Source organism: Xenopus tropicalis, chromosome 6, assembly GCF_000004195.4.
Source record: "Xenopus tropicalis strain Nigerian chromosome 6, UCB_Xtro_10.0, whole genome shotgun sequence".
Taxonomy (NCBI): Eukaryota; Metazoa; Chordata; class Amphibia; order Anura; family Pipidae; genus Xenopus; species Xenopus tropicalis.
Genome location: NC_030682.2, coordinates 149,418,237 through 149,432,759, shown reverse-complemented (window position 1 = coordinate 149,432,759; position 14,523 = coordinate 149,418,237). Strand labels below are relative to the sequence as shown.

Sequence of the window (14,523 nt, the reverse complement as noted above, 5' to 3'; positions counted from 1 at the left end):
TATTGGGTTTATTTCATGGTTAAATGATTCCCTTTTCTCTGTAATAATAAAACAGTACCTGTACTTGATCCCAACTAAGATATAATTACCCCTTATTGGGGGCAGAACAGTCCTATTGGGTTTATTTAATGGTTAAATGATCCCCTTTTCTCTGTAATAATAAAACAGTACCTGTACTTGATCCCAACTAAGATATAATTACCCCTTATTGGGGGCAGAACAGCCCTATTGGGTTTATTTAATGGTTAAATGATTCCCTTTTCCCTGTAATAATAAAACAGTACCTGTACTTGATCCCAACTAAGATATAATTACCCCTTATTGGGGGCAGAACAGCCCTATTGGGTTTATTTAATGGTTAAATGATTCCCTTTTCTCTGTAATAATAAAACAGTACCTGTACTTGATCCCAACTAAGATATAATTACCCCTTATTGGGGCAGAACAGCCCTATTGGGTTTATTTAATGGTTAAATGATTCCCTTTTCTCTGTAATAATAAAACAGTACCTGTACTTGATCCCAACTAAGATATAATTACCCCTTATTGGGGGCAGAACAGCCCTATTGGGTTTATTTAATGGTTAAATGATTCCCTTTTCTCTGTAATAATACTATATAGCAGGTCTCTTTAGTCTTTGAATTTTGTCATGGCTCTTTTGGCTTTAGCTTGCCGCCTTTCTCATTCTTTCACCGGACTGTTACATTTGCCAAAGTATTTCAATTTTTTTCAACCAAATCACCACCCCAAATCAGTCCTTTGAAGGGAGTGTGCCTGTGTATGCTGGGGGTGGGGTGCATTTACTAAAGTTCAGATTTTTTGCTCCAAAGCCACAACTTTTTTGAGATTTACTTTGAGGTCCCTTCCCTGGAAGATCTTTCTTTGCTTTCGAAACCTTTTTGAATTTTTTATGCTGTTTTTATTTTTGTGTGTGTCATGTTAGGTCCAGCAGTAAAGGGTTAAGTTTTCAATTTAGAAGTCTGCTTGGAATCCACACTTGAAGGAAACCCCTCACGGTAGGGGGTAATTCACAAATACCCCCTAAATGACACTGAAGTCGGGCTGGCTGGCGAGGTGTGAAGAGCCAGAATTAAGGCTCTGGCACACGGGGAGATTAGTCGCCCACAACAAATCTCCCTGTTCGCGGGTGACTAATCTCCCCGAATTGCCATCCCACCGGCGAAAATGTAAGTCGCCGGTGGGATGGCACACGCTGTGCAGGCAATTTCGGCAAATCGCCGAAGTTGCGTCGCGAGGCATTTTCGGCGATTTGCCAAAATCGTGCCACCGCGTGTGCCATCCCACTGGTGACTTACATTTTTGCCGGTGGGATGGCAACTGATGGCAACTCGGGGAGATTAGTCGCCCGTGAACAGGGATATTTGTTGCGGCCGACTAATCTCCCCGTGTGCCAGAGCCCTTAATCAACAAGGGTAACCAAATTATCCTACCTGTGCTACAGTGGGGGTCTGTCTCTTCTTAGCAGCTTCTTAGCTAATATTTCTCTGGGCCCATAAAATAAATACCTTTTACTAAAGATAAAAACCATTGCGCCCAGTCATTAGCTTGTAGCTAGGGCCCCCCCAGACTCCAAACACTCCCGTGTTATGATGATCCATTGTGGGATTATCTCATATTCTGATAAAACCAGAATAATATGCATTAGGCCTGGGGTGTTTGGGGTCTATGAAAAGAGAATTCCATTTCCCACATAATGCACATGGTTCTATAATTCTGGTGAATACCCATAAGTATTTAAGGCTAGCTGGAAAATAAAAATGTCAGCAGGACAGCCAGTTGCCAAATCTTGACCCGCCCTCACCTTTCTCATTGGATGGGGGCGTGAACTTTGTAAACTGGGGGTGTGAACCTTGTGAACTGTATATCAATGGCCCAGACAACTGGGAAGATATATGCCTTTGGGGACCGAGCTGCTCGGGAGGTATATGTCGCTATTTCTCCGTCCCCCCGGAAACAGAAATTACATAGGATCATTTTATTGGTGATGTATGTAGGTTTCTGCATTTTTATCCCTTTTTATTTTATAACTGTTTTGCAACATGTATGTCTTTTTGTAACATTCACTGCTTTTATATAACATATGCACTGTCCACTTTGGATTATTAAATATAAAATTTAATAAGTTTTTCTTTGTGCTCTATTGAACCTTTATGCCTTAAGGCTGATGCCACACACCGCATATCTTCTAATTTTCTCAGCGGCTGAAAAACGCCTGATATCATCATCCATAGAAATAACTTGAAAAGACTCGAAGCAAACCGCACAATGCGGAAATACGCTAGAAAACGCCTTAGCATGGATTTTTCAAGCGTTGGCCGAAATACGCCAGTATTTGCACAGCAAGCTATTCCTATGTATACACAAAGGCAGTTGCCAGACCTAGCGGAAATACGCGACGTTTTTTGCTATTTTGCACTATTAGCACCATGGGAAACGGGATTTGCTACGTCACCAGTACTAGGCTGAAAAACGCCATAGTCAGGGGCTGTGTGGCTTGTGCAGCATTTTTAGGCTGAGAAAAAATGCAGCGTAAAAACGCCACGTGTGGCATCAGCCTTAGAAGAGTGTGTATGTAAATGTGTTTTAACCCCTTGCTAGTTATAAGGAAAGTGTGTCTGCGTAACCTTTTGTTTGCTGGCGGGAAAGTTGTGTGTTGTCTGTAGACTAACTTGCATTGTCTGCGAGAGTGCTTAGCTAGGAAGTCTGGAGCGATTTGCCTCTGTGAAGTGTCAGTGTGCAATAGAACCATTAGACTTGGGTGCTTGCGGTGGTGGCAGTTTGTTAAGTTTAGGCGGGTTGGGGCTGTTTGGGGTTTGATTGCATGAGTTAGCAAAAAACGGTGTAGATGATGTGTTAACCCTTAAAGCTGCCTGCCTGGTCACGTACGTCTGTGGCGGCATTTGTGACAGTGTGACAATTTAATAAGTCGATTTCCCCACAACCTTTTCCCTCACGTGCTTTTTTTTTTTCAGTTCGGATAAATGTAAGACATCTGTGAAAATGAGTTTATATCATTTTTTAAGAAGGACAAAAAAAAAAAAAAGAGAATAATGAGAGTTTTATTCTATAACAATTAGTAAGATTGAGAAAGAAAACCTAAGATGTATCTCACTGAAAGGTCCTGAAAATACCATACAATAATCAAACACATTATTCAGTGAGAAACACAACCATTTATTGGCTCAGAATTGAAATACAAATTTCAAAAAACAAAAAAACAAGACATACTATACCAAATGGAAGGTACATCCCATGCTACCTGGCACCCTCTCTCCTTCCTAACGCGTTTCGCACATTAAGTGCTTCATCAGAGGAAGTATGGTGTGCCCATGTCACTTCCCCTTTTATACCCAAAACTTTAATTTGCACATTTTCCAGGGTTACCAATAAAGCCCTGTAATCAGCATATATTATACCAATAAAGCCCTATAACCAGCATATATTATACTCTATATCTATACCTCTTGGAATTACAATTAGAGCCCTGTAACTAACACATACTATTTCAAATATACATCTCACAGGGCCCCCAAGGACAACCACCCTGTACCAAGCACAAATAGTGCAATTTAGTCAATCAAAAAAATCACAAAGCCTAGTTAATATAATTAAATGTGAAAAATATAAATCATATCTTAATCTAAACTAATACATCATAAATACAAACATCTTAAAAGTTCGGAGCCTAAAAGATCAATGCACATCATATTTAAATATAGCAGCCACAATCACAGGTCTTATCAGTGTTACCAATAAGGTTTCCTAAATTAGGTTTAGTGTTACCAATAAATTTTGTTGAATTGGTTTCCCTGCGATCCAAAAATGTCAGAACATAAACGACAATTATGTCTAATACAAAATGTATATATTTATAAATATCATCTAGACATCTCTGAGTCGCAATAAACACAATTCCACATCCTTAAAGTGACAGTGCATAATATATTAAAAAATCTTATAAGACTACTCCATTATATTTTAAAACAATAATACTGTTAACATAGGGGTTAATATAGGGATGTTGACCCAGACCAGTCAAATACTGATATTTAATGCGATTCTTATTCAGTTCCATATATCAAGCAAACCAAAATCTATTTCCAAGATGAGACAAGAAATGGTTTCAGTTCAAATTTTGTATTCATTCCTCTTGGTATTACAGTATCTAATGTATATATCCAATATATTTTAGTAAAGCTGCCCCTGTGTATGACACGCTGAACTCGCATTTTGATCTGCCCCTGAAATGAAAGAGCACAAAATGTTCAAAAGCTGTCTGTCCGTACAGGTAGCAGAAGTGCCAACTCTACTGGCAATGAAAGGGTTAAACTTATACATTTTTTTTACACTGCCAGTAAATGTATCACAATGCGATTGTACAGGAAACGCCAGTAAATTCCTCTGAGAAAATGCTCAAAGCAAATGGTAAATAAAGGGCAAATCAAATACGTTTCACTGGAGAAGTAAAAATGGAAAAGCTTGCATCTTATGTATTTAATAAATATCTAACTGGAAAAAATTGGAACGGAATTAAATGTTTTAATGTAACATTGATAGATGAGCCCCAGTGTTCGAGTGAAACCCCCCTATTATTCCCAGTATCTCAGGGGGTCACTTTCCTTCCTTGAACTTCAATTACAGCTCTTCCCATTGGGTTGTGCTGCTGAGGGATAAGGAATATATGTGCATATGTGGGTATGGGCTGGAAATGAGATACCGGGGGTAGAAGGGTAGGGGGGCTAGAGGGGGGCCTGGGTGGGAGAACCCAGTGAAGAGCAAGTCCTGGAGTAGGGGGGCCATTAAAATTGTGAGTATTGGTTTATATTAGCAATGAATCCATTACCAAAGAGCTTGCACTTATGATCCCGCGCAGGCATTTAATATGTTGCTAAAGAGTTAGTGGGGCTTATATACTACAATAGAGCAGTAACCCATAGCAACCAATCAACACTTAGCTTTAGTTAGTCTGCATCAGGTAGGAAAATGGAAGCAAATGTATCATTAGTTGCCATGGGTTACTCCTCTGGGCCACTTTTGCCCAGTCTTCCTAAAAGACAAATGACACAGACGTGTGCCGGTTATTGGAGGGCACCCCTGGCACTACCGCTTCCTTCAACACAGTTGTAATTTCCCACTGCAGACTTGTGCCCAGTGAATAATGCACTATTACCATATTAAAGGGAAACTACACCCCCAGAATGAATACTGAACCAACAGAAAGTAAGGGATCTAAATAAGCGATACAGGTAAATCTTCTCCCTTGAGCCGCCATTTTGTGATGGGCTGTGTACTTCCTTAGAGATCAGCTGACAGGAAGTGATGCAGCTCTAACTGTAACAGGAAGTAGTGTGGGAGTAAAAGGCAGAACTCTGCCCATTCATTGGCTGATGGGGCCTAGCATGTATGTGTGCCTGGGCTTGTTTGTGTGCACTGTGACTCCTATGATCCCAGGGGGCGGGGCTTAGTACTTAGAATGGCAGTTTCCTATTTAGGATTACCCAATGGCACATACTAGTAAAAGTATATTTATATGAAAATGGTTTATTTAGATGAAGCAGGGTTTTACATATGAGCTGTTAATGCAATATATTTTTATAAAGACCTACATTGTTTTGGGGCACCGAAAATGACCCATTCCCCACATTCCCTCCCGCAAATTTAGGGCGTTATTTTGTCTGATGCATGAAAAGCTGCACCTGCAATTCAGTTTGTTTTTCTGCATTGGGGGCAATTATAGTGAATGCAACTAAGCTACTATGATGGGGCAAAACACTGCATTGTGGGTAAAAAAACATGGAAAACTGCCTCTGTAAATTGTACATTCATAAATAAGCGCTAATATATAAAGGGCAATGGAAATTGTTTGTATGTATTACATATACACTGTGCATAAATCACATACAGTTTGTACCCAGGTACTGCTTATTACCCTGCAAAGGGGTAGTCCCCAAGCAATATCCCCACATATAATCACTGTAATATATACCCCATCTATAGATAATACATACCCCAGTCTATAGATAATAAATACCCCAGTCTATAGATAATACATGCCCCAGTCTATAGATAATAAGTACCCCAGTCTATAGATAATAAATACCCCAATCTATAGGTAATAAGTACCCCAGTCTATAGATAATAAGTACCCCAGTCTATAGATAATAAATACCCCTGTCTATAGATAATACATACCCCAGTCTATAGATAATAAGTACCCCAGTCTATAGATAATACATACCCCAGTCTATAGATAATAAGTACCCCAGTCTATAGATAATAAATACCCCAATCTATAGGTAATAAGTATCCCTGTCTACAAATCAATCTAATATACTCACCTGCAGTGTAAATGGCTCCAAATGCACACGTGTATTGCCCCCATAAGTAATTCAGTGCACACAGTGACACACACAGATGTAGTACAACTATATACTTGTATAAATGGTCTGGGGGGAAATCCTATCACTTTGATTCAAAATGACAATTATGGAATACATTCCTACAGGACAACCTAAGGGCAAAACCAGTGTAACTGTCACATAGGTCTACTTATCCTGCAAAACAGGAATCTGAAATTGCACTTAAATGTAATTATAGGTGTTTGTATGTATAGGAATAAAACCTACATTCCCAGACCAGTGCAGAATGCTGAGCAACAGGTTTCCCCTTTCTTTGGCACCCAAAGCTATGATGGCGCGGGGGGCAGTATTACAGCTGTCAGTGAAGATCATTATCACAGTCCTGTTCTGCCTCCTGACATTGGGATTCCAATCAAACAGGCCCAGTCACCTGGTTTGGCCACTCCCCCCAGGAATGGTACATAAGGAGGAGCCAGGTGGGAGGGGAGGCAGGTACTGCAGGGGGAGAAGAAAGAAGCCGGACATTAACCCGACCCACTGACAGGTAGAGATGATCCTATTCACCTTACAATTCTGTGCTCATATAGTGTATATAGCTGTTTGTATATAGGTACTGGGGTATTTACTGTAATGTATATACTGACTGATACTGACCTGCCATGTTCTGGGCACCATACAATTATTCACTGAATAACTTGTATCCTCATCCCCCAGTGAGTGATATTTATGTGGGAATTATGGGCGCCGCATGTGAATATTGTCAAAATTATGTTTCATCCCTTGAGTCAATGCCCTTTTTATACAAGACAGCACTTTATTTGCTTTAGTAGCCACAGAATGACACTGCCTGGAATTAGACAACTTGTTATCCACAAAAAACCCCAGATCCTTCTCCATTAAGGATACCCCCAACAAACTACCAGTAGATAGCTCTCATTTATATTATTTCTACCAAACTGCATAAAACTGAACCTTCTTTGCCAGTTTGCTGCTCGGTTGCCAGTTGGAAAATAGGGTTTGAGTAGAGGGGAAAGAATTAGGGAGTAGAAAGAAAAATGGAGACAGATGAGAAATACTGAAAGGGGGAGAGAGATGAGTATGAGGGGTAGTAAAGCAAACAGTTAAAAATAATACAAAAGGAGGAGAGGAAAGGGAGGCTGAAAGGGAAATGAGAAGGAGGAGAGATGGGCAGAAAGGTAAGTGGACCCTGTGTATAAGGTGCCCCTTTAGGTCCCACTTCACTACTAATCCCAAAGGGCTGGCAGAATACTGAGCAAGACTCACTGAGTAAGACCATTACAACCTCCATAATCATAAAATCTAGAGGACAATTTTGAAGCCAGTGACTTGTCACCCATTTACACTGTTATCTGTTCTGTACATGTGTGTGATACCAGGGGGCACTAACTGTAACCCCCAGCTTCTGTAGCCAGTGAGTAAGGAGGAGCTGTTTGTTACAGCAGGGGGTGCCCACAATGTACAGAAAATTATAACTCAACTCAAAGGCTCATAAACAAGGAATCAACATGCTGTCTCTCTACCTATCATTGTCTCTCTACCTATCATTGTCTCTCTAATTATCAGTGTATCTTCTCTCTTCTCCATTAGGATGAAGTGCTTTGTGGTCCTGCTGGTTTGCATCTCCATTGGGTGGGTCCATTCCTGCAAAATCAGGCAGGAAGGTAAGAAAATATTCTTGATTTAATATTAATTTTGATTTTTTACTTACAAAACTCCTTATGGAACTCCTTACACCCAGATATATCCCTGTGCCCTAATGTGCGTATAATAAAATAATACTGGGTCCTTATTGAACCGAGAATGAACCAACTGTTGCCCAATGTGCAGGGTTCCCATTATAAATATTTCTAATCCTTAATTAGCTCCACCCCCTACAGCGCTTATGAGGCCGCTGTAGCGTCAGTAATAATATAACAGCCGGTGACTGTGCGTGCCTGGCATTGTTCTAGAAGGAAAGTCACTAATAGTATTTTATTTTTTAGAAATTTCTCTAATAAAGGGAGCAACTGCCACACAAAGCTCCACTTATAGACCTGATTACGCGGCTGAAAAAGCCATTGATGGTATCAGTGATTACAACATGATGAGACACCCTTGTGCCCAAACTAGGAGAGAATATTCCCCTTGGTGGCAGTTGGACCTGAAATATAATTACAGGGTTGATTCAGTGGTCATAGTGAACCGGAGGGACTGCTGCTTTCATACACTGTTGGGAGCTCAGATTCGCATTGGAAATTCCCCAGATAATAACAACCCAGTGTAAGTACCAAACACCTACATTATACAGTATATAGGGATCCTACCCCCCCTTAACTGCCCCTTCCCCAGTGTAACCAATCCCAACTGGGCCAGCCTTTCCCCATAACTGAGCCCATTCCCTTTATCAGCTTAGTCGCTTTTCCCTGTACTTTCTCTATTTCATTACTGCCCCCCCTTATATATTTATATATAGTGACCCCCCCTTAACTGCCCCTTCCCCAGTGTAACCAATCCCAACTGGGCCAGCCTTTCCCCATAACTGAGCCCATTCCCTTTATCAGCTTAGTCGCTCTTCTCTGTACTTTCTCTATTTCATTACTGCCCCCCCTTATATATTTATATATATAGCGATCCTACCCCCCCTTAACTGCCCCTTCCCCAGTGTAACCAATCCCAACTGGGCCAGCCTTTCCCCATAACTGAGCCCATTCCCTTTATCAGCTTAGTCGCTCTTCTCTGTACTTTCTCTATTTCATTACTGCCCCCCCCTTAAATATTTATATATAGTGACCCCCCCCCTTAACTGCCCCCCCCCCCCCCCCAGTGTAACCAATCCCAACTGGGCCAGCCTTTCCCCATAACTGAGCCCATTCCCTTTATCAGCTTAGACGCTCTTCTCTGTACTTTCTCTATTTCATTACTGCCCCCCCCTTAAATATTTATATATAGTGACCCCCCCTTAACTGCCCCTTCCCCAGTGTAACCAATCCCAACTGGGCCAGCCTTTCCCCATAACTGAGCCCATTCCCTTTATCAGCTTAGTCGCTCTTCTCTGTACTTTCTCTATTTCATTACTGCCCCCCCTTATATATTTATATATAGTGCCCCCCCCCTTAACTGCCCCTTCCCCAGTGTAACCAATCCCAACTGGGCCAGCCTTTCCCCATAACTGAGCCCATTCCCTTTATCAGCTTAGTCGCTCTTCCCTGTACTTTCTCTATTTCATTACTGCCCCCCTTATATATTTATATATAGTGACCCCCCCTTAACTGCCCCTTCCCCAGTGTAACCAATCCCAACTGGGCCAGCCTTTCCCCATAACTGAGCCCATTCCCTTTATCAGCTTAGTCGCTCTTCTCTGTACTTTCTCTATTTCATTACTGCCCCCCTTATATATTTATATATAGTGACCCCCCTTAACTGCCCCTTCCCCAGTGTAACCAATCCCAACCGGGCCAGCCTTTCCCCATAACTGAGCCCATTCCCTTTATCAGCTTAGACGCTCTTCTCTGTACTTTCTCTATTTCATTACTGCCCCCCCCTTAAATATTTATATATAGTGACCCCCCCTTAACTGCCCCTTCCCCAGTGTAACCAATCCCAACTGGGCCAGCCTTTCCCCATAACTGAGCCCATTCCCTTTATCAGCTTAGACGCTCTTCTCTGTACTATGGATCTATTTTTACTAGTGATGAGCGAATCTGTCCTGTTTCGCAGAAAAATTTGCAAATCTTTGAAATCTTTGAGAAAAATTTTGATGCAGGCGACAATTTTTTGTTGTGGGGTAAATTTTTCTGGACGTTTTGCAAAAATATCTGCCAGTGGTAAAAGGCAGAAAATTTCACCCATCGCTAGTTTTTACCATTTTCTCCACAATATCACAAAATAACCCCATTACTGACCCCCAGGTGCGGCATCATTACCGACGTCTTCAGACCCATCAATCTGTGCTGTAATGGGATGGAGGGTCGCTATGTGAGTGTGGTTATCCCTGGGCGGGAGGAAGAGCTCACACTCTGTGAAGTGAAGGTTTATGGTGAAGGTAAGTGCCGCTGGGAGCCCAAGGATATGTTATGGGCATTCGGCCTCAACAAACACTTTTCCTACACTGGGTCACCTAAAGGGGAAATATGACCAAAACAAAAAGTAAATATAATCTTCATCTAATGGAAATACATAATTTCTCCCTAAGCAATGTCTGTACATACAGGCCTTGTGTTTGGCTCATTTTCTTTTTTCAAAGACAGCTCCAACCCATCCTCTAGCCAAAATGAGCTGGAGGGCCCCTGCCTCCCTGGTTCTGATGCCTAGAATTCAAATAATAACACAGTAGCCATAATTCCCAGACAAATCAGTCCTGTATCAACCAATCACTGCATTGGCTCCAGCACCACTGTCCCCTTGTAGAGAAGCCATCTTTTATATTAGCTTCTCCATCTGTGTTGAGAAGAACCAGAAGGTTCCTACAGATGAAACTCCAATGTTTATAGTAATGTATCCCACTGATCTGCACATCAATAAGGAACTGCTTGTAATGAGTAATGACATTTTGTTGGCAGATAATATTGCAAGATTGGGAGAAGCCACACAGAGCTCAACCTACAGACCCGAGTACAACGCTGTCACCGCTATCGATGGTGATAGGAACCCAGATATGATGGCGGGCTCATGTTCCCTCACCGGTAATGACAACCCGGCTTGGTGGCAGCTGGACCTGAAGAAGAGGTACAGGGTGGGGAGAGTGGTGATATTGAACAGAGAGGACTGCTGCAGCGAGCGCCTGTTGAGAGCCGAGGTCCGCGTTGGAGATTCAGCCGATAATAACAACCCAGTGTGAGTCCCATACTCATCCTTCATCTTCCTTCCATTCTTACCTTTACTTACTCCTTCAGTTTGTGCCCAAGTGAATTCATTGTACAGGAGCCAACTCTGTGCCTGGGGTGTAACTGCACCACAAGGATCAGCAATAAAACTCATATACACACTGTATCAAGCACTGTATCTCCTTAGTACTCAGCCTGGGGGTTAGGCAGCCAACCATTATACAGTAAGGGTTAGAGCCAGCCTGACACCCCAACCATTGGCTGGGAAACATGATAAGTATTGGCTGACTTGCCTCACTGTTCTTCCTCCCCAGGTCCAGTTGCCAATTAACCCTTCTGTTATTCTCTTTTCTCTCAGATGCGGCACCATAACCGACCTCTCCAAAGAAACCATCACTGTGTCCTGTGATGGGAAGGAGGGTCAGTATGTCTCTGTGGTTATTCCCGGGCGGGAAGAATATCTCCAGCTCTGCGAAGTGGAGGTCTATGAGCAAGAATAGAAACCTGTTGTACCAAACTGTGAAAATTCCGACGCATCAGTAGTGGAAGACGTAGGCAGTTTATTCAATTAGAGGCTGAAGAAGACTTTGGCTTATTAACCTGAATGAATCTGCTGTGAAGCAATAAATACAAATGCTGGTTCAGATTGTGTGATTTGTGTGATTGTGATACAGACAATTCTAGTTGGTTAGTTGTTTTTCAATTGGAGCAGCCTAGGTCAGTAAACACATTTCCCAGTAAGGAGGTTCTGTACTGATCCAGAACTGTGCCTCTCTCTGTTCTGCCTCATTCCCATATTTCTTTTTCGTCCCTTCCATGTCAGTACGCATGGGCAGTATTGCCCCCCCAGCTAGGAGGTAGGACCTATATACCAAAGCCAATCAAAATTAATCCTTACCTATAAGACCATGTGACTTCCTCCTCACCACTGTTATTTTTTGTCCTACTGAACAGGAGGTAGGATCTCCCTCCTCACCATTTTGTGATTTCACAGTTTTGATTTGCTTTTGTTTTTGTCATTTTATTTATTTTTTACCTCTGTGTATACATAGAGGGATGAATCCCAGGTAATGGAGAAGATTTTACCTGATGCCCCAATAAGTAAAGTAAGCAAACTGTCACCTATTGGGAAGAAATGCAGGTGTGGGCATACCCATGGTCCTAGCCTTGTGCTAAAATAGCCCCCTGCTCTATTCCCATGTATGCACAGTATGCAAACAGCTGCTTAGTGAGAAGGGATACAGGGGGGGTATTTCCACATTCCTGTGATCAATTGAGTCTCCTTTTTCCTATGGTGTTTTGAGCCTTTGAAGACTGATATCGGACTAAAGGGCCATGGGTATGGATATGGGCTAGTGATAACTAAGCCTGAATCTGGTGAGTATGAACCTTCAGTCTCCACTGTGTGTATGAAATGCTCAGTGCGCTGAGAAGCCTGCATACTAACGAGCTAATTATGTCCCTCAGCTGAAGGCTGTCTGGGTTCCTGTGGGAGTTGCCATGCTGCTGACACTCACTGCTATTAAGGTGTAAGTGCTTCTTTAGGGCACTTTGTTATTGATATCTTTAACATTTTTACTGTAAGCCTGAGTCCTCTGTGAAGACACAGCAGGTATGGGTGCAGGTATGGGTGCAGGTATGGGTGCTCATTTACACCAGGTGCTTCCAAGACTGTTCTGGGAGTTGCACTGCTGTAGCAGTATGGTATCTCCTTTTCTTGCAGGGAGTCTGCACCTTTTAACCAGTCTTTCTCCAGGGTTCTGACTGGAGTTTGCCTTTACCTACAAGCCAGTGTTATCTTGTTAGGTGCTTGTATGCTTCTTGGGCTCCTTGCTATTGCTATTTCAGATATGTAGAATTCCTTGTGAGTCGAATCTACTGCAGACACAGCAGGTATAGCAGCTCTTATTTCATCAGGGGCTTCCTGGTTTAACTGGGGTTTCTGCTGTGGCAGTGTTGTACCTTTTTTCCTGCTTATTTTATTTCTGCAGGCCCTGGTTTGGTCTTTGGCTTAAAAGGCAGTTTTTTCCTACCAGATATGAAGAGAGTTGTAGTTCAACAACTCCTTTTTCTTTCTGGTGTGTTTACAGGTATTTATTTCTGTAAAAAATCATCATCTGTCTACTGCCTCTGACCCCTGGCATCAGACTTTCTGCTATAGCCTTGGCTTGCTTGGCTGCTGGTCCTTGTCATGGACTTTGCCTTGTGTGTCTGTTGGCCCTGATTATGGTCTTTGGCTTGCTTGGCTGTTGGTTCTGTCTATGGCTTTTGCCTCCCTTGGCTGTGGTTCCTGGTTATGGCCTTTGGCTTGCTTTGCTACTGCCTCTCACCCCTGGCAGCAAAATTTTTGCTATAGGCTTGCCTGCTGGTCCTTGTTTTGGACTCTTTGCTTGGTCGCTGGCCCTGGTTCTGGCCTTGGCTCACTTGGCTGCTACCTGTGCTCTGGCTTTTAGCTCGCTTAGCCGCTGGTTCTGGTCTTCTGGTTTGCTTGGCCATTTTTCCCAGTTCTGTCCTTTGGCTTGCTCGGCAGTGGGATCTGATTTTGGCCTTTGGCTTGCTTGCCCATTGGTTCCAGTTTTGACCTTTGTCTCGCTTGGCCATTAGTTTTGGTCTTTGACTTGCTCGTTCATTGGTTTTGGCCTTTGGCTCTGGTTTCAGCCTTTTGGCTTGATTGGCTGTTGGCTCTGTTTTTGGCCTTGGTCTCCGGTTTGACCCTTGGTTTGCTTGGCCATTGGCTCGGGTTTTGGCCTTTGGCTTGCTTGGCTGTTGGCTCTGGTTCTGGCCTTTGGCTTGCTTGGCTGTTGGCTCTGGTTCTGGCCTTTGGCTTGCTTGACCGTTGGCTCTGGTTCTGGCCTTTGGCTTGCTTGGCCATTGGCTCTCGTTCTGACCTTTGGCTTGCTTGGAGATTGACTCCAGTTTTGGCCTTTGGTCCTGGTTTTTGGCTCATTTGACCCCAGTTTTAGCCTTGGTTTGCTTGGCAACTAGCCCTGTTTTCTGTCCTTTGGCTCTCAGGGAGACTAGCCCTGGTTATGAACTTAGGCTCATAGGATGCTGGCAATTGTACATGAGGCTGCCAGTTTTGTTGTGGTCCTTGGCGCAAGTGGCTGCTGGCCTTGGTTTTAGTCATTGGCGTATATGGATGCCAGTCATGCTGTGGTCCTTGGTGCAGGCATGTGATTGTCTGCCTTTGATATGGTCTTTGGTTCATGTCATGGTGTGCCTTGGCGCTTGTGGCTGTCTACCTTAGCCGCTTTCTTGGCATGTGTGGGTGCTTGTTTTTCACCTTGTATTCCACTCCTTACTAGCAGTGGCTAGTTTGG

The 14,523-nt window shown here is 42.9% G+C and overlaps 1 protein-coding gene across 1 annotated transcript; it reads left to right on the top strand.

Annotated features, from left to right (window-relative positions):
* The first annotated feature begins 6,892 nt into the window (after positions 1-6,892).
* Positions 6,893-11,847, top strand: LOC733482 (novel protein similar to fucolectin). The gene is given in 6 exon segments (NM_001044426.1): positions 6,893-6,924; positions 7,989-8,062; positions 8,384-8,660; positions 10,289-10,422; positions 10,940-11,213; positions 11,562-11,847. Coding segments are annotated over 5 exon segments (900 nt in total). The 5' UTR covers positions 6,893-6,924; position 7,989; the 3' UTR covers positions 11,704-11,847.
* The last annotated feature ends 2,676 nt before the right edge of the window (positions 11,848-14,523 follow it).